This window comes from Cydia splendana, chromosome 19 (assembly GCF_910591565.1).
Source record: "Cydia splendana chromosome 19, ilCydSple1.2, whole genome shotgun sequence".
In the NCBI taxonomy this organism is placed as follows: domain Eukaryota; kingdom Metazoa; phylum Arthropoda; class Insecta; order Lepidoptera; family Tortricidae; genus Cydia; species Cydia splendana.
The window spans coordinates 9422988-9450928 of record NC_085978.1 but is presented as its reverse complement, the minus strand read 5'-3'; the positions used below and the strand labels follow the sequence as shown (position 1 = coordinate 9450928).

Genomic DNA, 27941 nt, shown 5'->3' with positions numbered 1-27941 from the left:
AATTAATTAATAAATACATCAACATTCAAATGACACGGAAAAATCAGCGATTGTTTCTGAATGTCATGCTTCAGCTTAAAACTCGTTGAACCGTAGACGTGTGGCCAAAAAGGCCAGTCCGCTACACTTTAAAAACGTGTCCAGACGACAAAATCAAATTGCCAATATCATCCACACGTAATATACAATTTCATAAGTGCTTATTACATCCTACACGGCCGCCCAGTACTTTTTGTAAGGAACCCAACTGGCTTTCCTACATAATGTTGAGTCAGCGAGCCAATGTTCTTGAATTTATTTTTGCGTCCACTCCACACAATTGATCGAAAAACTATCCCGTCTGGACACCTACTGGCGATAATCACGCTGCTCCACACATAAACTAACACACACAGTTCCACTAGGTACAGCCAGGGTCCAGCATCAGCTCTATCTTGGGTACTGCTCTTCCAAGTTCTCATTAAGACGTGTCAGATGACCAAAACAGCGTGTGCCTATGTTGCACCAAACCTGAGTTCCACTAGGTACAGCCAGGGTTTAGCATCAGCTCTATCTTGGGTACTAATCTCCTAAGTGCTCATCAAGACGAGTCGGATGGCCAAAACAGCGTGTGCCTATGTTGCAACAAACCTGAGTTCCACTAGGTACTGCCAGGGTTCAGCATGAGTTCTACCTTGGGTACTGTTTTCCCAAGTGCTCATCATGACGAGTCGGATGTCCAAAATAGCGTGTGTCTATGTTGCATCAAACCTGATCGAGTTCCACTAGGTACAGCCAGGGTTCAGCATCAGCTCTATCTTGGGTACTACTTTCCTAAGTTCTCATCAAGACGAGTTGCATGACCAAAACAGCGTGTGCCTATGTTGTATAAAACCCGAGCTCTATTAGGCACTGTCAGGGTTCAGCATCAGCTATCTTGGGTACTGAAAGTACTGATCTACCCAGTGATCATCATGACGAGTCGGATATCCAAAACAGCGTCTATGTATGTTGCATCAAACCCGAGCTCCACTAGGTACTGCCAGGGTTCGGCATCGGCTCTATCTTGGGTACTACTCTCCTAAGTGCTCATCAAGATGAGTCGGATGACCAAACCATAATGTGCCTTTGTTACACCAAACCTGAGTTCCACTAGGTACTGCCAGGGTACTGGGTCATTTTGCTGAACTGCACGCCGACGTTTCGATTGGCGTGCAGTTCCCATACAAGTTTCAGTCGGGTTGTAGTCCGTCTGTATCGGCCCTAAGTTACTGAAGTTTGTATTAATTATGCTTATCTTTATTTATAATTTTAGCAGTTCCAAGCAATAGTAACACGAAAGGCGCCATTCATTAATTACGTAAGACAATTTTTGCCAGCTTTTGACCCCCTCCCACCTCTATGTAAGAAATAATAAGAATAGGCTGACCCCGTCCCCCTCCCACCAATATAATTTATTTTCAAAAAAATATTTTTATGAATGTTTGTTTGTACCTGTACAAAGTTACTTGAGCTCGTTTAAGCTAACTCTGCACCGTGTTTGATAGCATAGAGTGTGGAAGTATTATTTTAAACGTCATAATTTCATAGAAATTAAAAAATATATCGCATCTTTGTGATCTTACTTAAGAACTATGAAAACCCCCTCCCACCCCCTTGTAAGAAAAAATAATATATGTTCGACCCCCCTCCACCCCAAAATCGTCTTACGTAATAAATTAATGGCGCCAAAACTGTATCTCGAACTGAAAATACCCGATTTAAGTTTGCTAACACAACATGACTGATCATCACATCGTCAGCGTCACAAAACATACGAGTAAATTGACCTCCGCAGTAAATATACAGCAAGATTGATTGTTCTAGTAGGTATTCACAAAAACTGAATTGCTAAAATGGGAATCAAACCAAGTGAAGCGAGGTGGGTTGAATCCAAAATTGTACCCACTTTGGTATTCATCGTTGTTAATGGCGTAAGCGCCATCGACATTATTGAACTTGAAAACACCACATAGGTATCGTATTGTCTGAATACCCACAACACAAGCCTTCTTAAGTAGTCAATTTGTATAAGAATGTCCAATATTTATTTATTTATTTATTACTAACGCCATCTGTTAGAGAAAGAAATAATTAACATTAGCACGAATGTTAATTCATCATTTTGCCAACAGATGGCGCTAGTAGTAATACAAAGTGTTATTACTTTATTTTATTTTTTTATGTTTATAAAAAGATATTTTTATGTTTGATAACACATCTAGACATGAATTTAAATTACTATGTTAAATTTCAAACCTAACAGTGCAGTAGTTTTTCCGTAAAGTGTACCACAAGAATGCATAGTTCGTCGATTAGTGATAGGGCTCGCTTCGCTCGCCCTAATAAAAGTAAACAAACAATTTGTACATTTGTACATGTCGGGTAGCTATAACATTTATTGGTTAACCGACCAAATACAAAACCACCTGGATCCGTCACCTAACTTTAACCAAAATTTTTTGATCGTGTTATGTTATCATCTACCCTCATGGTATAATAATATACTCCGCCTGGTACTCCATTCCGAGATTCGCGTATGACCTAACTGACACGCGCCTACGTCATCATGCTGTTTACAGGTTCTCAAACTTTGAAATGTGGGAGAATTTTAACCAACGGTGAAAATTATTTTAACGGCATTAATTTTAAGTTATTCATGTAGAAACATAGTAAAATAAAACAAATCTAATGTATTAAATTAAACTTTATTTATCTATACAAGACAAACGTTTAAAAAACGAATTCACAGTTACACATTAATTACCAAGCTTACGACGTGAAAAGTTTGGAAAACACTGCGACTGCTGACACTGAGCGAGAAGGAAATAACAATTAACACGCGTTCGACAAGGATGACGGTCAGGGCATGAAGTTATCTAGATCCGAATTGTCAAATGTGCACAGCGCTATCCTGTGTTGCCAGTAGTATAAACAGAATTACCCGAAAGTCTGAAATTTCTTTCGTGAATCGGAAGATATTGCTAACGAGTAATTAAAAATGACGTGTTATTGTAAAATTTAAGCTAAAATACATATAAATGAAAATTATAAAATTATAAAGAAATATTTTATTATATTTTATAATATTATAAAGAAAACTTATTAACCATAGGTATAATGTACCCATGTAACATGTTATGTTGAAATAAAGTGGCAATGTTATTGTGACGTAGGCCCGTGTCACTCTGGGAATGGAAGACCATGTTTTATTAGACCATGTCTACCCTCAACTGGCGGGAGCCATTTGAGGTTAGATTTTATTTACTTTTATTTAAATACCTAAAGATACAGAGTATAAGGTACTTACGTTAGGAAGTTCGTTTTCAGCTAGCCCTTCCCATTTGATAGTTGACAAAACATTTTCCGATATCCGAATGGCTCTGTCCCACTTCATATTGCCTTGTATCAGCACCTGTTGAATGGAACAATATTAATGTCTGGTGGTGATGGCCGGGGTGCAGGCAGACCGAAAAGGAGATGGCGGGACGACTTGGACGCATTTTATCCGGATTGGCGGGAAACTCCAAAAGACAGGGTTGAGTGGAGGAAGCGAGGAGAGGCCGGAGATACTAAATAATGGCGTTATTCATAAACATACTGGCCTGAATTACCTATGAATAGTTTGTCTTTATCTGTCATTTTGACTTTGGTATTTGTTAGAAAGGGGTAAAACATAATTTAACTAAATCAGGTCCGTAAAGTTTTATGAATAAGTCCGTAGCAATATAATAACAAAAGGCGTCTCCTTTTTACCGAAAGTTAAAGATACTGGAGCCTAATTTCTGGTTGTGGCTTAACCGCTCGCTTCTCGACGACGCTATATGGGGTCGTCCAGAAATCATGTGATCGTTTAGAGGGGGGGTGGGGGTAAGAAAAATATCACGAATGATCACGATGGGGGAGGGGTTAAGTGGTTAAACCGTTAACCCAGTGTCAAATTGTACTGGTAACCATGGTAACTCCAGGTTTAATAGGTAAACCCCGGGTTAGTGGAATGGTGCAAGTGAGCCTAAGGGTACCCGCATTGCGTTAAAATCACCAAATATCACCAAGGGGGAGGGAGGGAGGGGTTAAAAATAGGCCAAAAATGATCACTTGTTTCAACAACGTTCATCTTTCGGGAAAAAAGACAACTGAAAACGTAAATTTGGTTGACTGGTAAGAGAATGCCTCCCGGCATTAAGTCCGCCATTTGTAAGTTTAAATAAATACAATAAATTTGTGTAAGGGTACTTGTCCAATTTCTTGGTCCAATGTGTATTTTGTCTCACATTTTGTTTAATGAGAGTGAGACGCAATGACATTGGACAGATGGAATACCACCCTAAGACTGTGAGAGTCTGACCTGCAAGTAGAGTTTGCTGAGCAGCTGTTTGCTGAAGTCCTTGAGTTCGTCTAAAGTGATGTTGTGCACGATGGACGCTTTATCCCGTGGCGAGATATACGGCTCGAGTAGTATGTTCATCCGAACATCTCTGTAAAAAAACATAATTTTATTTCTAACGATTCGAAAAGTCAAATTCAAGGTAGGTATTGGTGACCAATGAACACATCATCTTCCAGCACTTTGAAATGTTAAAATCACCCAGCGACTATATTCGGACGTTATTATTTTTTTTCTACCACTGCGTATATGATAATACGATGATATTTTTTGCCGATGAGATATCGTGGCGATGGGAGTTAAAACGGTTGATGAGGGCGCTTTTAATCTGGTTGGCGATGTAATGATGATGATAGTTTTGTATGGGAATGCGAATCACCGCGCACATATGTTTGAGATTTGTCGTCTTTGCTACTAACAAAGTTGGCTAGTCAAACTGTGTTTACTTGGCGAGCTTGTGGGGCTTGATGAGCACGTTGTGGTAGGAGCGCGCGCGCACGTCGCGCACCGCCTCGAACAGCGGCGCCGTCAGCATGGCGCTCGTCTGCGTCATCTCGCGGCTCACCAGCTCCACCAGCAGCTGTATACAAGGGCATTTTAGGACCGCGCGATTAGCAATCGTTACAAAACTGACGGTCAAGGTCAAATTGCATATATTTTGTCAGGAATGTAACGGTTAAACGTTCCTGAAACACGACTTAAGTCGCGCTTTAAAGTACAAGTTAAAGTGCCAACAAACACGATATTTGTGTCGCTTAACTTCAAACTCGGGGAAATCCATTCGATATCTCAGCAAATATCTACCCTATTACAAATTATATATGGATTTCCGCAAAGTAACGCCTGATTCTATTCACTACCCTATTACATTTTCTTAATACCTACCAAAATCGCAAAATATGACAGATGGATTTACCCGAGTTTGAAGTTAAGCGACTCATTTGTGATACATGTTTGAGTTTAACCCTTTAAATGCCACGCCCTTCGTGCGAAGCCGTACAGCTTGTCGGAAAACATGAAGGTTGATATTCGGCTGTAGCCCCGCGCGTCAATAGACGTCTTCGACGGTCAAATGGTTAAGGTTTATAAAGGATTATAATGTAGAGGGGCGCGAGCGCATGGAGCAACTCTTGTCAACAAAAAGATGGTTTAAATTGAAAATAAGGTTAATAAAATTACTAGAAAATGAAATGATTGGAATGACAGCTTAAATCTGCCAACGTATTAATGCATATGTTAAATCGCCACCATATTTTTTCAGCATCTAAAAAATTGTTGAGATACAAGTCGATGGCCAATCTCTAAACTCTGGATAAAATATAAAAAAAAACTATAGACAATGTAAAATTTATCCCCTCCCTTTGTTTCCCATAAAGTTTTAAGTCATATTGTATTGTTTGTCATATTATCATTAGTCATAAAACTGAAACCGTTAACTTTTCAAGGGTTTCGTAAGGTTATAGATAGGTTAGGTTAGGTTTGTTTTATGGCAATCCTGAAAAGCTACGCGTTTCAAAACCAAACAAATCACGACTAACGAAAATACGGACAAACAATACATTATGAGATTATGACTTAAAACTTTTTGGGAAACAATGGAGACTCAAAATCTATAAACATTTATCGAATGACTCACGTGTAAATTTTGACTGTATCCGGACACTTTGAGCGTCAAGCCCTTGTCGGAGACGTAGAGTGAGTGAGAGAGGTCCGCCATATTTGCCGGGTACACTTCTTCCTGAAATTACATACAAGACAACAATACAATACAATACAAATACTCTTTATTGCACACCTCATTACAGAAAACAATACAAAGGATACAGAAAAGAAGATTTATAGGTCAATAAGTGGTGTTATTCCCATTTGGCCCTGCCGAGCACAGGCACAGAATAAATAATAGTACTACTGTACAGAAAGGACACTTCCTACAAAACTGAAGTTTGACAGCGATTCAGGGACGAATAATGCTGTCCCTTTCTAATGAATGGCACTATCCCTTTCGGCTATTTAGGGTTGTCAAAATTCAAGTGATTTTCTTATCTGTTGTCGTGCACGCAAAAGGACGTCAAGTGATGCCAACCCTAATAATTTTCGGAGCAATGCTGAGCCGAGCGGAGCCGAGTTTGCCCGAAGTCAGGAGTGTCTCCCCACTGGCACAGGTGAGAAAAGTGCATTGATATGAATCATTCTCACCTGTCCCCGCCTCATCTAAGGCGGCAGTCTCATGGGGCGGCGACAAATAGAAATACATCCAATCATCCAATAAGTGAATCAGTCCTACCACTCGGAAGTGATCGTAGGGGCCTTCCTTTTGATATCAATTAACAATCACCGTAATTTTTATAGCAACATAACATTCGTAGTCCTCATTTCCCAAACAAATAATACTCACTTTGAGCCCCTGTTGTAAAACGTCAGTCCACAAATCCAAAAGGCAAGCTCTGTGAAAATACCGGCAAGTTTTAGTAGTTATTGGGTTATTTCTTAGATATTTCAGTTCGAACACAAGAACCGTGGGTTCGAGGCGTGTCAGTGGTCACACGCGGCAAAATTTCGATTCCGAGGACATTGTGTTCGAATTGGGTACTTTCCTCTACTTAAAATAAATTATTTCACACTTTGCACGAAATAAAACACCAGATAATTATTAGCAAAACATGGATAGCAGTAATTTATAAACACAAGTTCTATTTAATAAATCGGCTAGAAATATAAAAAGTAGGCGAGTTGACCGTGACGTCATTGTGTAATGTTTCATATAAATTCCATATTAGCAAATCGTTTTGACAGTTCTAAAAAAGAAACTGATTTGACTAGTAGGAGAATACCCTACTAGTCCTACTACATATTATTTGAGAATCATCATTAGACGGCAAAATGGTTCATAAGTTGTATTCTAGATTCTAGACTACTCACTCTCTCGGAGACTTCAGGCTGAGTGGCGTGATGAAGTAGAAATATAGAAGTGCTGTGGGGAAGCGGAACTTGAAGTCGGGCTTGTACCACAACTCCATGTGCTTATTCTTGCGGAGCAGGTTGGGCTGGTCGAGCCTGCGAATCAATGTGTGCCTTAAACGCTTGTACTCAAGGTTCAGTTCAGACATATGTATTAATGGGATATGTATCTCATATATTGGCGGGAGTGGTTACATTGAAAAATAATAGATACAGATGTAGCGCTTAATTATTTTCCATCGTATTTTCACGGAAACTTACGAACGTGTATGTGTCTATTTCAGTCAGTCTCTGTACAAAAAGTACTGACATTGACTAAAGTAGCATGACAAATACGAACGTTTCCGAGAAAGAACGATGGAAAACAATTATGCACTACATCTGTACCGTAGTTTGATTAATAGGGTCACGGACTTTGTAATAAACAAAACATTCGGCGGCATTGTATAATTTACGCTCATGTCTTAAGACGTAAGAAGAAAGCACCGATCCACGTATTAAATTCGATACTTTTGCCGTGTTTGTGTGTGTTACACTATAAGATTATTTTAGATGTGGGCGTAAGGGTATTCTGGGACAGAGCGCCAATGTCATGTAGATTTATTTAAGAAATATTGTGTTATATAATTTTTACCTGAAATTATTGACAGTGGCCATGAGATCATCCTTAGAAAGTATCGTCGTCTGGTCCCCTCTCTTCTGTGTCCTCTTGTAAATGTCCTTAGCAGAGCTATTAGCCAGATCTATGCCGAGCTCCTTGGCCGCGTCGAGGTAGGGCTGCGGCGGCGGCACGAGCGAGAAGTCCGAGGTGAGGTAGATGTTCTTGTCGGGGATGTGGAACTGGCTGTAGGGCGCCACGTTGAGCCATCGCTCGAGCCAGGCGGAGGGGACAGCTGGAAAAAATGGCATTGAAAACAAGCTCAACTGGCGTTTTCATGGACAAATACAACGTCTTTGAAGTTACTTCGGATGACTAAGAAAAAAACAGATGGCGCTGTACTGCGCCGTTTTTTGTGGTCACTAAATAGTCAAACGTCAAATTTTGACAATCAGAGTTACCGCAATGTACGGAGCCGTCAGTGCTATCTATGCCGTTTCTCAAATTCGAGGCACGAATTTGTCATAGGATTTACACATCTTAAAGGAACAATAGAGCTTTGATTATATTCAATAACGTCTTAAACTTACGGGAAATGGTATAGAAAAGCCAAGTGGTAAAGTGCCGGTCCAACTAACCTGCCCTGCGGTACTCCGTACCGAACCACTTCTCCTTGGCGTCGTAGTCAATCTTCTTCGAGTGCTTGTTGGACAGGATCATGACGTTCACGCTGTCTGCGCTCATGCACTCCAGTACCTCACGGATCCCCTGCAGGACTATTTATAAGGTAAAGTGCCGGTCCTACTAACCTTCCCTGCGGTACTCCGTGCCGATCCACTTCTCCTTGGCGTCGTAGTCAATCTTGTTCGAGTGCTTGTTGGACAGGATCATGACGTTCACGCTGTCTGCGCTCATGCACTCCAGTACCTCACGGATCCTGCAGAAGTATTTATAAGGTAAAGTGCCGGTCCAACTAACCTTCCCTGCGGTACTCCGTGCCGAACCACTTCTCCTTGGCGTCGTAGTCAATTTTCTTCGAGTGTTTGTTGGACAGGATCATGATGTTCACACTGTCTGCGCTCATGCACTCCAGTACCTCACGGATTCCCTGCAACATTATGTCCATTAGAGTATTCTCTAAACAAGAGAAGAATTGGCGACGAGAACTGGCAGCGTGCAGCGTTACTCTTATTGCCCGCGAGAAAATGTACTTATGTTTGATTTTAAATGCAATGCAAATAGATCAGCCACTGGAAAAACAGTAAATAGTTTTCATTATTTCATGTTTCTTTTTAGGAAACGCCGGATGAATGACGTTTTTAAATAATAATAGGTACCTACTCGATTGCTATTTGCTTTTTTTTAGGAAGCTTTTAAATCTTATAATGTACTACAGGCTGTTTCTCCAAAAACTTTGCTTTCAAATTTAGTCAAACCAAACAATTTTTTGTCACTATATGGGACCAACCTTAGATTTGCGAAAAAAGTTAGGCTTTCCCATAGTTCAAGACCAACCGAATTGTATGAAACAGCCAACTTTCTATTATGTCATTCTTATAATAAATCTACCTACTTTAGGATCATATTTATAGTAAAGACGGTCTCCAGTGATGTAGTGCTCGGGTGGATAGAAATGCATGTTCTCCGCTAGCGACTCCACATAGTCCGCCGGTTGAGACTCCTCTTCGAAGCGGAAACTTGTTTCTTCTATAGTCTGTGGAATGGTGATTGGATTGGGAAATTAATTTAAAAAAGTAAAAGTATAAGTAAACGATAGTGTTAGTCTGAACTCGAGTCTTGTTACACTCGTAACCATATACTATTTAAGACTCGCTTTTATGTAATTGCGCTTTAAAGACTAAAGCTGAATGGTTACATTATTTAAACTCAACATACCTTTATTTCATCATAAACCCTTTCTGATGGTCCCAAATGTTTCAGCATGTTTATGTATGAGAATATTGCTTCCAAAACCTGTAACAACCAATACAACCATACATTACTTAGCCTCCTAACCTAAGGCCCAGCCGTGCAAATGAAAAATCCAAAATATGCCACTGAAATTTGAACCTATAGTGTGGGAAATTGAGTTGATTTTACGTTGTTGGAAAATTTAACGAAACAAAGGATAAGGGACTCTGTTCCAATTGAATAGGATTTAAATTTCATCGAACTGAAGAGGTGCTAGCAAGTGGAAATCCGTGGTCTCTGCCTACCCCTCCAGGAAATAGGCGTGATTATATGTGTGTATGAAGAGGTGCTATAGGTAGGACCTTAGAGGAGGACGAGGAGGTTAGGACTAGGAGGAGTTAGAATACAACAATAGAAACAAGTCTAACGGGTCTAACGGCTCGGCCACGACCTTGCGCGACCGGCGGCGACGGCAGCAGCAACCATAGGTGGGAACGAAAGGTCCGATCGCTGTGTCTCGCTCCAACCTAAGGTTGCCGCCGCCGCCGCCACCGGTCGCGCAATGTCGTGGCCGAGCCGTAAGCTATTTATCGCTGTTAGAAACAACTGAACTATTGATTAGTTACATATAACACTTACACTCGCGTTTTGTACACATATTTACACCCATATTTGTAGACCCGTTTGTGTAATTAAATATTGATTATAGTTGGTGTAACCAATTTGTCAGTCAGTAAGAACCAGGAAAACTATACTCATCCTTTTCTTTTGGGTGCTAGTACTAGTGTAAGACAAAGATAGTATGATTCTCTCTGTCTATCATGGAAATGAGACAGTCCTTTGACAAACTATAGTTACCTCGTCGATGTGATCCAGCCCGTCTTTAGTGAGCACGACCTGCGTGGAGAACAGACTGTACATGGAGGTGTAGTCGATGTCGCTCTCCGAGTTGCCCGTGTAAATGCCCAGCGCCCACACCCTGTATGAAATGGATTAGTTACCTCGTCGATGTGATCCAGCCCGTCCTTGGTGAGCACGACCTGCGTGGAGAACAGACTGTACATGGAGGTGTAGTCGATGTCGCTCTCCGAGTTGCCCGTGTAAATGCCCAGCGCCCACACCCTGTATGAAATGGATTAGTTACCTCGTCGATGTGATCCAGCCCGTCCTTGGTGAGCACGACCTGCGTGGAGAACAGACTGTACATGGAGGTGTAGTCGATGTCGCTCTCCGAGTTGCCCGTGTAAATGCCCAGCGCCCACACCCTGTATGAAATGGATTAGTTACCTCGTCGATGTGATCCAGCCCGTCCTTGGTGAGCACGACCTGCGTGGAGAACAGACTGTACATGGAGGTGTAGTCGATGCCGCTCTCCGAGTTGCCCGTGTAAATGCCCAGCGCCCACACCCTGTATGAAATGGATTAGTTACCTCGTCGATGTGATCCAGCCCGTCTTTAGTGAGCACGACCTGCGTGGAGAACAGACTGTACATGGAGGTGTAGTCGATGTCGCTCTCCGAGTTGCCCGTGTAAATGCCCAGCGCCCACACCCTGTATGAAATGGATTAGTTACCTCGTCGATGTGATCCAGCCCGTCCTTGGTGAGCACGACCTGCGTGGAGAACAGACTGTACATGGAGGTGTAGTCGATGCCGCTCTCCGAGTTGCCTGTGTAAATGCCCAGCGCCCACACCCTGTATGAAATAAAGATATCAACATCAACTAATAATAGATCGAGATTTCTTATTTGCATGTTCCAAATGTTTGTTAGAAAATATCATCAATATTATTAAATTGCACAATGGGACTTAATCGCGTACTTAAGTTTTAAGATTTCTCCGACGTTTCGAGGACGGCGTTGTCCCCGTGGTCCGTCCTCGAAACGTCGGAGGTAAATCTTAAAACTTAAGTCCCGTTGTGCAATTTAATAACGTATAAAAATCGTGAATGTTTAAATCAGTGATCTTCACTATTGATGATCTTATTTTCTTTAAAATCAGGAACATTGTTCAGGTAAATACAATTTTTTAAATATAACATGAGTAACGGTCTTCAAATTTAAGGAGATAATAAGGACAGAAGTTTTTTGCCTGAAACTATGTTTGTGTTGAATTTGTAATAAACGATTTGAACACTTCTAAAGGTACTATTTCCTTGCAAATTAAATAGGGTACATTATTTATACCGGAGTACGTTTCAGTGGTTTTAAGTAATAGGCTATTTGACTGTATTTAAAATAAATTATATCACACCATGCATGAAATAGAGCACCAGATAATTATTAGAAAAACATAGATAGCAGTTATTTTCAAACACAAGTTCTATTTAATAAATCGGATAGAAGTATAAAAAGTAGGTGAGTTGACCGTGACGTCATTGTGTAATGTTTCATATAATTCCATATTAGCAAATCATTTTGACAGTTCTAAAAAAACTGATTTGACTAGTAGGAGAATACCCTATTGAGCTAGCAAACTCACTTTTTCCTAAGATAAGACAGAAGACTGCCTTTGCCCTCGTGCCCCAGCAAATAGGAGATGTACTGGTGTGGCTTCGACTCGTATTCGGAGATGAGGGACCGCATGCTCCATGTTAAATGAACCTGGAAGAAAATATTGCATTAAGCGCACGTGTGTACTCCAATCAGGAGTGATCTATGGTTAAAGTTGGTCAAGTTTTTCGAACTCACTATGTACTCCACGGCAATATTTTAGCCATTGTGCCGCTCAGGGCTCGAAACCGGTTTTTTTTTGTGAAAACCCGAAATAGCCCAATATTTTTAATTATTTTATGCTCTTTACGTAGGACTGAATCATGTATTTAGTTAACAACTTCGTATTATTAGATTGTCCCAGTAAAAATTAAATAATAAACCAAACAACGAAAAAGAACGTAATAATACCGGTATTTTTTGTATGAAGAAAAACCGGTTCCGAGCCTTGGTGCCGCTTTAGTTAGCGATCGTGCGCACGATCAAATGTATAAAGTAAAAAGTCATCTACAGTGACATCCAAAACTAGGAACAGTATATTTTACGATTCATACATATTTTCGTGGACATATACCTAGGAGTAGAACGTGAGTAACATCGAATTCAATAAGTATTAAATGTATACCATAATGCGGTAATCTCATAAACATGTCCTGAAACGTCAAATTGTGTTTCTAATTCTTGATATCGGGTGGAGCGCCGAGCGCCGTCGCAATAGATGGACGCATTACAAACACAACAACTAAGCCAATACGGTAAATGGCAAATTCGTTGAATTTTAGAAAACGAATCAAGACATTAAATCCGTCATATGTTTTACCTACAATTAAGGAAGATATTAGAATACAGATCTATAGGTATCATAATTTAAGTTAAACGCAGAGGAGAATATAATAATTTCCAAAGCGTTTAACCTAGAAAACTGTGCTCATCAATTTGAGTGTTAGTGGGTTACTTTGTCAATTACAGTCAAATTGTATTGTAATATTATCCTGTGAATGAGCACACGATGAGAAAAATTGTGAAATACTTAAAGGTCGATCAATATTTCCGATCGAGCTGAAATTTAACTACGTAACAATAGTCTAATATTTCTTAAGCTATTTCATGATGGAAACCGAAGCTGATTTTAGGAACTGTGTAATAAAGTGGTAATAAATCAATCATAGTAACATAATTGAGTTTCGGCTCCTTATAATCGTCTTGGTGAATACTAGACGCTGATTTTTCTTTACCCAAAAGACAGTGATATTCTCTCTCGGCTCACCTCTGTAGTATCGCTGACGGGTTTGACGTAGTAGATGCTCCGGAACTCGGGCGTGACGAGATCCGGCCGGAACATGTAGTCGGTAAAGTCGTCTCCTGGTAGCTTGTTCGTGTGGATTTGGCCGAACGTGTTTATTACGTATTTCTCTAGCGTTTCCAAGTCCATTCGAGCCTGATGAAAAATATTCAAAGGTTATGACATATTATGACAAAGAGAATAGAGTGTATAGAGAGTTACTGTCATAAATTATGTAGCCACAGTACATTTACTGCCATCTTTCGACAGAAGATTAAAACTGTTAGAACTCCATTTGACTTTGAGCCTTATTCCTTCACTGATATGTGTAAATTTGTTAATATTCAAATTAACGCCATCTACTCGACAGTAGGCCATCGCTCGAAAAGATTGCACCATACCTTTGGCCTTTGGCCACCGCTAAAGACGGACACAGATTCAGTTTAATTTTTAACCTTCGTTCATAAATAAGGTTTATGATGGCGCGTTATATATAAATAGGTGTGGAATTCAAAGGATTATGAGTAGTTATTAAATAATACGACCAAGCAAGACAAATAAAATAAAAATAGGTTTAACTCTCTCAAATTTTCACATCATCTACATTACGAGAAAGTATTAGGGCATTGCATCACAACTCATTGATAAAAACGCGTCTTGACGTAAAACGTAAACGTAACCTAATTATTAAATAGTAAATTAATGATGTATCTATTTAAGACAGGCGTAGTACTATTTGGGCACCTACTTACTATGCAATTCATGTCACTCGGTCGATCTTCAAATCGATTCGATATCAATGGGTAAATCGATACAGTGATTAACGCTTTTCATTTAGCTTATGTAGGAAATGTGTTAATAAAATAAATAATATGTAATGAACACTAATCTAATAACCTCCGTTTTATATACATTAGGGTGGTTCAAAAAAAATTTTATTTATTTTCCTACGGGGCACCCCCTTATTTTGTTACACTTAAGTTCTTATTATGCTGATAAAATACACCAAGTTTCGTAACTTTATCTCAACTACAAGGGGGTGCTCAACCACTTTGAAATTTTGTATGTTGTATGAAACCCAAAAAAAAAATTATTTATTATTCAGAATTTTATTTAAGTATCTGTTTTCACACTATTTGCACATGTCATTTATAAGCTTTAAAGTAGAAAAACATTTTTATTTCTATTTTTTATAATTTTTCAAAGGTAAGATTTTTTGAATTTCACCTAAAAAAATCATAAAAAATTAAAAATATAAATAAAAATGTTTATTTACTTAATAACTATTAAATCACACTTTCTAATAATGTCAAAACTACTACTTACATAAAAATCTAAAAGATAATAATTTAATTTTTTTGGATTTCATACAACTTTGAAAAATTTCAAAGTGTTTGAGCACCCCCTTGTAGTTGAGATAAGATTATAAAATTTGGAGTATTTTGTCAATATAATAAGTGTAACAAAATGAGGGGGTGCCGCTTCTTCTAGCTAGAGTTTGAATTTTTCCCATACAAACGTGAACCACCCTAATATACATGTCATGATTCTCAGCCTACTTTCTTAACTTTTCTTAATTCTATAAACTATTGTTTCGCACGCTATTGTTATTTAACATGAGATATTAATATGCTGTAGCGCAAGAAATAAACACGGTACAAAACGCTAAGTTAGTATAATAGTCAGTAAAATACACCCAAGATATGACGTCACAATGCCTTATGACAGTTATGACCAATCCGCCTCCTGTGCATGGGATTTTAGTATTCAAGTTTGGACTTTGCTTTTTAGAGCACCGTACAAAACTTTGTACACGGTGCTCTTATGGGATCACTTCGGTCTTGCAAATCGGTTAAATGCGTTTTTCTCAAAGACCGTTTGATGTAGGTACCTGAAATTTGGAATAGTTATGGCAAGTACCATCACTAACACTGTGAATAAGTCGAAACTGCTTATTTCTGATTTTAGGGGGAAATTTAGGGGGTTAGAGGGTTAGGCTGAATTTTATTTTCAATTGTAAGAATCGTGTGAGGTACCATTAGAAAGCTTGCAAAAAATTGAGTCGATGGACTGATTTTGACTTCATTTTAGAATGCAATAGTTTCGATAAAAAATGCAGTTAAAGTTGCAAGTTTTCATACAAAATTTTTCACCTCTGTCCTGTCGATTTTCGCGAAAACTATAGCTAACAGGCAGCTGACCAGTCAATATCCAACTAAAACAAGTATGGAGACGGCGGGAAAATTATCAGGTTAACTCTATCTTTATTAGTTTTTAAACTGCAGCCTGATCTTTGGTTGCTTAGGGCTAGCTAACTGATGCTTACACTGGTCATTTCATATTAGGAAGTAGTTTTAGTGAGAAAGATCCTTACTTAAAACTTTGGCATTGAAATTTATGACTTATGTCTTTGATACAAAGTTTAATTCTACTTACCTTCTTTTGTGAGATATTTAATTTTTTTTCTGAATAGCCTACTATAAGTATGAGAGAGTAAAAGATCTGCAAAATGCAACCTTATAATAAAGCAAATTAGTTTAAATTTCGAACGGGCTTTCCAACCAATGGACTATCGCAGTGTGCTCAGTAAGAATCATATTTATTATTGGAGTTTATCAGTACAAATTTAAATTAAGAATTCCGTTCTTCACTGTCGTCGTGTTTTTTTTTTCACATTAGCGCACATAGAGTTAGTAAAGCGTATAGGGATAATAAAGTCATTTAATATTTATTAACAGCTATGGCGTCACCTACCTATAGATTTTACTGAGAGTATCTGATTCGTCGAAACAGTATTCCTTCTCATTAAGTACCATTACATTTATGCATTAATTGTATACAGTATGTACATATATTTTTGAACAGATCGGTGAGAGCAGCATCTAGATACTGTTCTGTTACGAAAAAATAATTTTGGAAGACCGGGCGCAGCACGGTTCCATTTTTTATCGACTATCACTATGCGCGTCCCTTTTGCACTAACATACTTGTTAGAACGTGACAGGCATGATGACAAGCGATAAAAACGCGACCGTGCTACGCCACCTGTATTGTATATGACAGTTAAAATTCACAGGTTTTGGAAACAAAGGTAAAGTTGACGAAATATAAAGTAAGCCGATCTTGATCAAACTTGTTTGAGTGACAAAGATGTCAGTTAAGATTTGGTACTCATGAATTCCAGTTCTACTAAAATATTTTTTCTTTTAAAAGCTGACTTACAATAAGTCCAAAATTGTGCGGTAAGTTAGGTTTATATTCAAATTATACGCAATTCTTTGTAGCAACTCCGCCAAGTGGACGGAAACAGGTACTGGACGCAGGGCCGGATTAAGCATGTCGGGGCCCCTAGGCAGTGCGAGGCTCGGGCCCCCTACAGTCAATTCTGCACACAGCATATTCAGTACAGGGAAATAAGTTTGCGTTTTTAATTTCAATCTTCAGGCGTCGGACGAGCCGATCCAAATAGAACGATGTCTTTTTCGCTCTTATTGCGTGGACGTAAAGCTTTATTCTATCGGTTTTTGCCGATTCCGCGTCGCGTCAAGTGTGGGGAGAGCTCTAAGCTTAAGGCCAATTCCCAGTGGAATACCAAAGATGTGAGCTTCAGCGTCACTTTCCTATCTACCTCTAATGGCAAATTTTAAGCGAGGCTAAAAGCTAAGCTCAACTGGTGCCGTAAAATTGATTTTTTCAATAAGTTAATATTTTGCGAGCCTGAACAGCGATTGTACGACCATACGACCAAACGCCGAGCCACATGATTAGAATCAACCTAATAATAAAGAATTTTCATATGTTTAAATTACTAGAGTTAGACCAAGATAAGCCTGCAACAATTTTGATAGCACTCGCAGTGCAAGTGTTATTTTAAACGTTAAAACTTCTATGAAATGATGACGTATAAATAACACTTGCACTGCGTATGCTATCAAAATCATTGCAGACTTTTCTTGGTCTAACTCTACTCATTCACCAGCTAACATGTAGATACAGGGTCAACTAAAGAACCAAAATATAAACGCGAGCGCAGCGAGCGCGAAATTTTTTGTTAACCCTTCAGTTAGCGAGTTAGAGAAGGATAGCATACCATAAGAAACACAAAAACACTTGGTATAAAATTTGTTGGTGAGGACCATTGATTCGGGAGCGACCGCCTAGTCCGAGGTCAGTCTCGTTTATTAAGAGGTTGTTTTGTAAAAGGAATTGTATCTTAGGTCCCTTTTATTGATTTAATCTTAAAGATAAAAGTCTTCCTTTGATAATTAAATAGCAATTACCTCCAATAATCAATTAGTTTTATGGTGGCAGTCATTTTTAACAAGGAAGCTGGAAAACCGTCATTCTTCCGGAGTATGATTAGGTCTGGCCAAATGTATAAACATTAGAATAATTTAATTGCTATATTCAAATAGCCTATATAACTCTGATTCTAACAATATGTGATTTAATATACTTTCAAACATAAAAAAACTTAAATCGACGATTTTGTAAAATTTTCTTAATCTGCGCTGACCACCCACCGGGGCCCCGCCACTTGACTACTTTTCGCGTTTTCGCTGGCGCCACTTGAAGGGTTAACAATATCGCAAATTGTGAAAGCGTGTTAAAAGGCCGGGTATCGATCTTCATTTGGGCCTAAAAGTCCGAAGTGCCCCAGTGAGGCGAGCTTTCATGCGAAGTCAAAGCCGTGCTTCATCAGGCTTCAGGATAAGTAAATAGTTGAGCACAGACACGAACCAGCAATGTCCATTGTATTAAAAAACGAGACCGCAGGCCGAGCTTGGCGCTACGAGGCCAAAGGCTAAGCTGAAGTAGAGGCAGTGTTGCCAGGGCTCTGGAGTCATAAGTTACGTTTCGTTTCCCTAAAAGTCACGTTTTTGCTGCTCAAGTCACATTTTTATATTATTGTATTGTATGGGTAGGTAAATCGATTTTGTTAGAAGAAATTCAGAAAATAATATATTTCACAAAAAATCTACTAACCTTTTATGATGTTTCCTCAAAAGGAAAAAACGGAACCCTTATAGGATCACTCGTGCGTCTGTCTGTCTTTCCGTCTGTCACAGCCTATTTTTACGGAAACTACTGGACCAATTAAGTTGAAATTTAGTACAAATTGGTGGAAATTAGTGACCCAAAGACGGACATGTAAGTCATGTAACGTAAACAAATGAATTTTAAGCATGGGGGCTACTTTTGGGGGGTCAATGAGAAAGTTAAAAATTAAGATTTTCAATAACCCAAGCAAATTAGAAAAATCTGCGGAAATAATTCGTGTAATAGTTTTGAAAATTGCTTACAGGTATACCTTGTGGTGTCCAGATAAACATACTAAAAGTCCTCGAGGGTAGGGGGTGTGCTGAGAGTGCAGGGAGGGTTAAAGGTACCTTTTTTCTTCTTTTTGCTCATATCTCGAATATATGTACAAATAGCATTATAATTACTTCGGACAAAAATTTTATCATACAACAATTTCCTACAAATTTGGTTATGTTTATTTTTACTTTACGATCAATACTTTAGGAGCTTCAGGCTGTTAAAGTTAAATTAGAGCTAAAAAAAAACCGGCTTAGAGCATGTCGGACCATGCTCAGTGTAGAGTTCCGTAGTTACCCGTCTGTCAAAATAGACTATTCGCAAAAACTCTAAAACAGCTATACCGATTAGGTTCGCTATATTTTTCCTTGAAAGTCTTTACTAAGCTATGTTTTTATGATTTTTTTCATATTTTTTGGACCCATGGTTCAAAAGTTAGGGAAACTAAAGGGGAAAACACAACTTTTTTGCTTTCAGATTATTTCCGAAAATATTAAGTTGATCAAAAAATGGTTCTTGAAGACCCGTATCCGTTTTAAAAGACCTATCTAACGACATCCCGCACTATAGGGTGGAAGCGAAAAAAAATTCATCCCCACTTTAATGTAGGGCAGCCACCATAAAAAAATATATTTTTCTAGTTTCTATTATTAAATTTGGCTTGAATATATAAATTTGTTACACTGACAAAGTCGTAAAATATAAACTAGAAAAAATATTTTTTTAGGGTAACTCCCATACATTAAGTGGGGATGATTTTTTTTCTCGCTTTAACCCTATAGTGTGGGGTGTCTTGGATAGGTCTTTTAAAATGAATAAGGGTCTTTAAGGACCATTTTTGATCAACTTAATATTTTCAGAAATAATCGATCTGAAAGAAAAAAAGTTGTGTTTTCCACTTTAGTTCCCCTAGCATTTTAACCATGGCTCCAAAAAATATTTAAAAAATTGTGAAAGTAAAACTTAGTAAAAACTTTCAAGGTTAAATATAGCGAACCTAATCGGTTTAGCAGTTTTTGAGTTTTTGCAAATAGTCTATTTTGACGGACGGGTAACTACGGAACCCTACACTGAGCATTGCCGGCATGCTCTTGGCCGGTTTTTTTTAAATATTATATGAGCAGGTCGATTAGCTTGCTTATCCTAAACAATTTTTTTTTATTTATGATGAACAATTACGCAAAAAACGACGTTTTCTTAAACCGTCTATTTTTTATCTCTTATTTAACTTTAACAGCCTGTAGCTCCTAAAGTATTGATCACAGAGTAAAAATGAACATAACCAAATTTGTAGAAATTATTGTGATAAAACTTTTGTCTGAAGTAATTACACATGCTATTCGTACAGATATTCAAGATATGAGGTTAAAAGAAATGAATCATACACAAAAAAAAAAAACTACTACTATCAAACTAAATGACACCGTCATGTCAAGGTAACAAGTCTCATCTTGCCACGACTATTATAATAAACATAATGGTGGATGTAACGTCAAGGTGTCAGTGCAAGTGTCAACTTGGGTGCGTTCACCGCGTTCCTAAATAATATAAATTGCAGAACTAAACTTGTCCAAAATTCGACTAGCTTAAAAGTCACAAAAATTGCCTCAAGATCGTAAGTCACGCACATGTCACACGAGAAGGCCAAAAGTCACGAAAAATGTGACTTTTGTGACCATCTGGCAACACTGAGTAGAGGAGATGTGGAACACAAATCAATGGTAAATTGAGGTAAAAAGTGAGGCTGAAGGTCGAGCATTCCTATGAAAAACTGGGGACAGTTTTGTCTACTTTCTTTTTCTTTGTTTTAATCAATAGTCCTCGTGATTCTGAGTCGAAATAACCCAAAAGTTGTTGGTTGTTCGAAAAAAAGTGAACCTTTTTTCCCGAAAACCCCTATTATTACAACTTTACAACAGGTACGCACAATACGCCCCGTAAACTGTAACGTATTGCTTCAATTTGATTACAGTAGGTATTTCATTAATTTAAATGGGTCGATAAAAACAATAACAAAGCATATAAATTTTTATAATAATAAAAAAATTACGCATGAATTTTGACCCTATGGAACAAAATATTATTTGGTGCGCGCTGAGCCGCCGGGGCCCCCTGGCCGAGGCGGGGCCCCTAGGCAGTTGCCTACTTTGACTTAGGGTTAATCCGGCCCTGACTGGACGGCAAACTGACGCAGTTACCCTACTTGTACTAAAACTTAGACATTTATTAATACTTATTTCTGTGACTTATATGAAACATGAGCAAATTGATTAATACTTTACGTTAATTACATTTTGTGTAAAGCCCCCTCCACACTCGTGCGCGAATTGCGGCGCGAAGCCGCGAACGCGAGTGTGGCGTCGATTTTCGTAGACAGCGAAATCGACTCCACACTCACGTTCGCGGCTTCGCCCGCGATTCACGCGCATAGTCTGGAGGGGGCTTCAGAAACAAGCCTAAACGTCAAAAACCGAGAAATGCCGAATCACAGACTTAATTGTAATATTATTCCTTTTTGAGTCGTGCCTGCCCAGTCTACAAGTTTAAAATACAACAATTGCGACTATATCAAAGATTATCATGAGGTCGTATGTATACCCAGTATTTTTGACGGATTTAGTTTTTCATGCTCGAAGTTGCCTGTCAACTCTGACGTATATTAAATTGTCAACTATTTTGGTGTTTGAAAGAATCAATAATTGGCAAAGTGCCCTGGCAGAAAAAGCCATTCTCACAAAAAAAGAATCAATAATAATGAAAATGTTCAGAAAAGTGGAAGAATATACTTCAATATGTTATGGATGCTAGTAAGATGTAAAAACAACAGTTTAGCGGAATGTCTGTTTACGAAATGGTTTGTACAAATTACAGAGAAATTCATAATAATTTGTTTCTACTAGAAATGTGCCTTCACCAAACGTTTTAGATTAACGGTAGGCCTATATTATATAAACGTTCTTGATTTCGGTTGGCCGAAATGGGACTTACGATTTTTCCTCTTTTCACCTCCAAGATGAGGTTGATTGCTAGTGTTAGAAAGCTGTAATTTGCTATGGATATACAATCAACGCGACAAGGTGGTAAATAAAATCTTTAATCTCTAAAAAATATATCTAAGGTACAAGCTTTATAACTTCTACATTACCTATACTAGCCCAGAGGCCTTTAATAAAAGTGCAAACTCCAAGGTCCCAGAGCTCCCAGACATTACCTTCTTATTTCCTAATAGTGAATAAAATGTACTTATGGGATAAATTAGTATAAGTATCCAAACTTAAAACCACCTAGGGATGTGTCGTACGGTGCTCTGAACACCGTAGTCTTGACTTCGTGCTTGGCCAATTATTTTTTAATAAATACTCTTATCTTATCTGTAGTGTCACCGCTTAAACCCGTTTAATACCTCGTTTAGAACTGTCGCTTCCTGAAGTCGTGTGCAGCTTTGTATAGGTGGTCGTCCTCGACCATGTCTTTAGTTTAGGCTGCTGCAGCAAAGCTAGTCTGTCACCGCTTAAACCTGTCTCGATCCCACGTTTAGAGTTCCACTTACTTGCACGGCGAGCGTCATCCTGTGCGCGCTATAGTGTCGCCTCCTGAACTCGTGAGCAGCTTTGTGTAGGTGGTCATCTTCGACCATGTCCTTTAGTTTAGGCTCCTGCAGCAAAGCTAGTCTGTCACCGATTAAACCTGTCTCGATCCCACGTTTAGAGTTCCACTTACTTGCACGGCGAGCGTCATCCTGTGCGCGCTATAGTGTCGCCTCCTGAACTCGTGTGCAGGTTTGTGTAGGTGGTCATCTTCGACCATGCCCTTTAGTTTAGGCTGCTGCAGCAAAGCTAGTCTGTCACCGCTTAAACCTGTCTCGATCCCACGTTTAGATTTCCACTTACTTGCACGGCGAGCGTCATCCTGTGCGCGCTATAGTGTCGCCTCCTGAACTCGTGAGCAGCTTTGTATAGATGGTCTTCTTCGACCATGTCCTTTAGTTTAGGATGCTGCAGCAAAGCTAGTCTGTCACCGCTTAAACCTGTCTCAATCCCAGGTTTGGAGTTCCACTTACTTGTACGGCGAGCGTCATCCTGTGCGCGCTATAGTGTCGCCTCCTGAACTCGTGAGCAGCTTTGTATAGATGGTCATCTTCGACCATGTCCTTTAGTTTAGGATGCTGCAGCAAAGCTAGTCTGTCACCGCTTAAACCTGTCTCGATCCCACGTTTAGAGTTCCACTTACTTGCACGGCGAGCGTCATCCTGTGCGCGCTATAGTGTCGCCTCCTGAACTCGTGAGCAGCTTTGTATAGATGGTCATCTTCGACCATGTCCTTTAGTTTAGGATGCTGCAGCAAAGCTAGTCTGTCACCGCTTAAACCTGTCTCGATCCCACGTTTAGAGTTCCACTTACTTGCACGGCGAGCGTCATCCTGTGCGCGCTATAGTGTCGCCTCCTGAACTCGTGAGCAGCTTTGTGTAAGTGGTCATCTTCGACCATGTCCTTTAGTTTAGGCTGCTGCAGCAAAGCTAGTCTGTCACCGCGTAAACCTGTCTCGATCCCACGTTTAGAATTCCACTTACTTGCACGGCGAGCGTCATCCTGTGCGCGCTATAGTGTCGCCTCCTGAACTCGTGTGCAGGTTTGTGTAGGTGGTCATCTTCGACCATGCCCTTTAGTTTAGGCTGCTGCAGCAAAGCTAGTCTGTCACCGCTTAAACCTGTCTCGATCCCACGTTTAGATTTCCACTTACTTGCACGGCGAGCGTCATCCTGTCACCGCTTAAACCTGTCTCGATCCCACGTTTAGAGTACCACTTACTTGCACGGCGAGCGTCATCCTGTGTGCGCTATAGTGTCGCTTCCTGAAGTCGTGTACAGCTTTGTGTAGGTGGTATCTTCGACCATGTCCTTTAGTTTAGGCTGCTGCAGCAAAGCTAGTCTGTCACCGCGTAAACCTGTCTCGATCCCACGTTTAGAATTCCACTTACTTGCACGGCGAGCGTCATCCTGTGCGCGCTATAGTGTCGCCTCCTGAACTCATGAGCAGCTTTGTATAGATGGTCGTCCTCAACCATGTCCTTCAGACTCTTAAGGTTGCCCCACGTGAATGTTCGCGCCGGGTGTCCTTCAGGGAACAGGCTCGACAGCAGCTGGTCCTTGCGGTTCGAGTCCGAAGGCGCGGCGATAGCGAACTCTGTAAAAATGGATGTTGAATTCAGAAGCAAAAATTCTAATGCCCAGACGTGAGGTCGTGATTGGTCTATAGATTCTTTTGATTACTTTAGAGCGTATCTGGAGGAGGAGGGATAACGAAATATATTCTAATAGGCTGTAGAAGTATACGCAAGGCAAAAATCTGAAAAAAAACCCATTAGGTTACCAAATAACCTACAGCTACACTAAGCGGTAAGCAATATTAAGGCAGCAAGGCTTCGTGGAGAAGTTGCGGTAATTAGGGTATCGCTACCTCCATTTACCACGCAAAATTTATGAACTTTGGACGAAAACACCCGGTAAAAACAAACTAGTTTTTTTTTATACAATTGCAAAACTTACCGGACTGTATAGCCTCTCGCTCTCTCTGCATAGCCTCTTTCATCATAAGGGGGCTCACGAAGAACTGGCTGAACATGTCCATGGCGTGTGGGAGGTGCTTCTCTTGGATCTCGAAGTAGAATGTCGTCACCTCGCAATCCGTTGAGGCGTTGTCTGAACCTCCCTTTTTCTGTAGACAATGATCAAGATTAAAAGTTGGTTGACTCTATTCTCTTCAGCCCGATTTGTTAATTGCGAAGATCATAATTTATTTTCCCGGTCGTACCGTCTGAATTTGAAACCTAAGCTATTTATTTGAAAAACTGGAATCAAAGCGCTTTGTAAGAGTGGGCAGTAATACGGATAGCATTCAAATTCGCTATTAGTCCCAAGATGGGGAAATAGGGAGGCGAAGCATGCAATCCCAGCGCATCACTTACTCTTCGAAATGCATTTTTAGAACAGTGTTAGCAGACTACTTTTACGAGCACATAAATCAAATCGAACCTCTATCACCAATGATTCTCTTGGCGTTTTCGTATTTATGTTTAATCGCGGTTCGTTTTCGAACATTTGATCAGGCGATCTAGCATAAGTTACGTTCTTGCGCGCGAGTCCATACTTGAAGTCGCGCCAGATGCATGGAGTCGCGCGCGAGAACGCAACTCATGCTAGACCAACTGAGTGATCAGACGTTCTTAATGTTTTGGATCTTAACCCTTTTCCAGGCATAGTGCACTTAGCGACCGCCAATAGAATTTCAACCATAGGAGTCCGACTTAAGGTTCATATTCGATTGGTGTTTCGGGAAGCTACTTATCATTAAATGAATCATCCAAAGCTGCAGGTTCCTAAGGTAAATTTTAATATATTTGCATTTTTTGGAAAATCTTTTTTTTTTGCGGCCTGGAAAAGGATTAAAGGTTAAATTCACCTTGATGAAGGCGTCGAACTCGTTCTCCTTGGGATACTTCTCGCTGCCCATGAAGACCATGTGCTCGACGAAGTGCGCCAGCCCCTGTATGTCGGGCGGGTCGCTGTAGCTGCCCACGCCCACGCACAGCGCGCATGCCGCCTGAAACAATTCTATACTTATACATTTTACCATAATTAACCTATTTACTGAGTTCCAGAGGCCCTTATAAAGGCTTTATTCCTAAACGTAATTATAGCTGGTCAAGCAAATCTTGTCAGTAAAAAAAGGCGCGAAATTCAAATTTTCTATGGGACGATATCCCTTCGCGCCTACATTTTTCAAATTTGCCGCCTTTTTCTACTGACAAGATCTGCTTGACCAAGTATATAACTCTAATTAAATATGTCAAGATTCCAAATTCAAAAACGAAACTAACAATTCTGGGACTTCGGAGGATAGGCCCCGTGCATGAACTATAAGAATAACTTATTTATTTATTTATTTAACTACTATAAGAAAGTAAAAATCTGTCAGCTGCCCATAGGAGCCGTCAGATTTTTGGCGCGAGGCGTAAATGTGTCGTTTATGCTTCCGATGTAACCCACAAGATGGCAGAACCTAATATGCACAAGGAAAAGTTACCGACGAGTAGATGATAGCACTTCCTTTGGCAATGTACATGTGTACATATGTTTCCAATTCAGGCCACAAGATGGCAGACCCTCCAACGCGCACGGTCCCTATAGGACGTATACTTCGCGCAAGAATACCGTGGAAGCTAAATGAATTAGCTCACGCCCTTCGGCTTCCTCAGCCCCCGAATCTACGATGTTTTTTGTGTTTAAATTGTAATCCATTGTAGGACATTGGCTTCTATCCTCGCGCGTCATTCTGTAGTTTGTGCGTATTAGTAGCATAATTGAGTTAAACCTTAAGCCGACTCTAAAACCCGAGCAACTGACTACAACTTTTACGAGGTTACTCCGTCAGCTTTAGCGTTAAAACCTTTTTAAACTCTAGTTGACCGAGGTATGATATGTTACATTCTGACGATGATCGCAATAACAATAATAACATTCGCTTAGTAACTGAAGACGATATCACTTTTTGACACTTTTTAGGGTTCCGTGCCCAAAGGGTAAAAACGGGACCCTATTCCTAAGACTCCGCTGTCCGTCTGTCTGTCACCAGGTTCTTACTCATGAACCGTGATAGTTCTGTTGCTGCTGTAACAACAAATACTAAAAACTAAATAAAATTAATATTTAAGTGGGACTCCCATACAACAAACGTGTTTTTTTGCCGTTTTTTGCGTAATGGTACGGAACCCTTCGTGGGCGAGTCCAACTCTCACTTGGCCTGTTTTTTTGTTTTTTCTCTGTGTGGTCTTAGTCGTTAGCACAAAGAATGTTTTGTCGTTGTTTGACTTTTTGTACATCAGGTCTGATGATTATTTATAGTCATTTAGGGCCGTTTACATTAACCAAATCTGACCACAGGCCACGCTAGTTTTTGTCTAAATTATAGCCTGTTTTGCATTCAAAAAACTACACATAAGAGGGCACCTCTATAGTTTTTTTACAATGTGCGCAGTGTTAACAACTTCACAAAAACCGGTGATTATGAGAACGAGTTAAAGTTGATAATTTCAGGTATCGTCGGAATCTAATAGCAAGTCCTGTAACCGAGAGAATGTCACGCAACAGCGTTGGAGCCCAAACATTGCGTAAGTAAACAGTTACGCTGCGTCTTACGTAAGCGAACAACTCGCGGCCGCGACGCGGCGCGGCGCGGCGGGCCCAAGGCGTTCGCGTTCGCAACGAGATCGCCCACGTAGGACACTTCTATAGGTATCAAAGGATTGATTCACCCCGCGCCGCATCGCTTCGCTTCGCTGACGCGTGTTGTTAGCCTACGTAGTACGCTGCGTTAAACAGTAACGTAACGCGAGCAATTGAAAGACCAACTGTGCTTTTACCGACAGTGTAGACAGCAATTACAAACTTTTACGGTATTTATAACTTTAATAAATAAAATAAAAAAGCCTTATTATTCCGTAACCACTTAATACAAACTATGTTTAAACTAAGTAAACACTATTTTATACTAATCTAATAGTGGTAGGACCCCTTCCGGGTATTGGTCTTATTTTTAACTTTACTTGTGTCTAACTAGAAGCACTACCACCAGTTTTTACATTGACATAACGCTCACGTCTACGTAATTTACTTTCTGTACATCTCGCTTGCACTAATATGCGAGTACGAGCGAGATGCATAGAAAGTAAGTTACGTAGACGTGAGCGTATATGTCAATGTCAAAACTGATGGTAGACGTATAGCTATAATATAAATATATGACTTTATATGTACATGTAATCCATTTGAGAATACATTAATTTAGTATTGACCTGATCAGATATGGCAAGGACGCAAATTGTGAAATTCTTAGAAAATGTTAGGCGTAGATATATATTTAACAATAAAGGAGTTCGACTTTTATTATATAAACTAGCGACCCGCCCCGGCTTCGCACGG

At 39.7% G+C, this 27941-nt stretch overlaps 2 protein-coding genes across 2 annotated transcripts in view; one reads left to right on the top strand and one right to left on the bottom strand.

Annotated features, from left to right (window-relative positions):
- The window catches only part of LOC134800196 (protein Red), a 130394-nt gene that overhangs the window by 1032 nt on the left and 101421 nt on the right, over positions 1-27941 (top strand). The gene's annotated exons all lie outside the window — the stretch shown is intronic.
- Positions 1-27941, bottom strand: part of LOC134800276 (nardilysin-like) — a 55323-nt gene that overhangs the window by 14984 nt on the left and 12398 nt on the right. Inside the window, exons 3-18 of the mRNA XM_063772786.1 lie at positions 25423-25563; positions 24510-24678; positions 23942-24147; positions 13631-13801; positions 12353-12474; positions 11446-11566; positions 9858-9935; positions 9535-9675; positions 8940-9069; positions 7998-8256; positions 7325-7459; positions 6801-6849; positions 6042-6143; positions 4852-4985; positions 4367-4496; positions 3329-3433 (exon numbers count right to left, since the gene is read on the bottom strand). Of these exons, the coding sequence (XP_063628856.1) occupies positions 3329-3433; positions 4367-4496; positions 4852-4985; positions 6042-6143; positions 6801-6849; positions 7325-7459; positions 7998-8256; positions 8940-9069; positions 9535-9675; positions 9858-9935; positions 11446-11566; positions 12353-12474; positions 13631-13801; positions 23942-24147; positions 24510-24678; positions 25423-25563 (2193 nt within the window). The remainder of the gene's footprint in view (positions 1-3328; positions 3434-4366; positions 4497-4851; positions 4986-6041; positions 6144-6800; positions 6850-7324; positions 7460-7997; positions 8257-8939; positions 9070-9534; positions 9676-9857; positions 9936-11445; positions 11567-12352; positions 12475-13630; positions 13802-23941; positions 24148-24509; positions 24679-25422; positions 25564-27941) is intronic.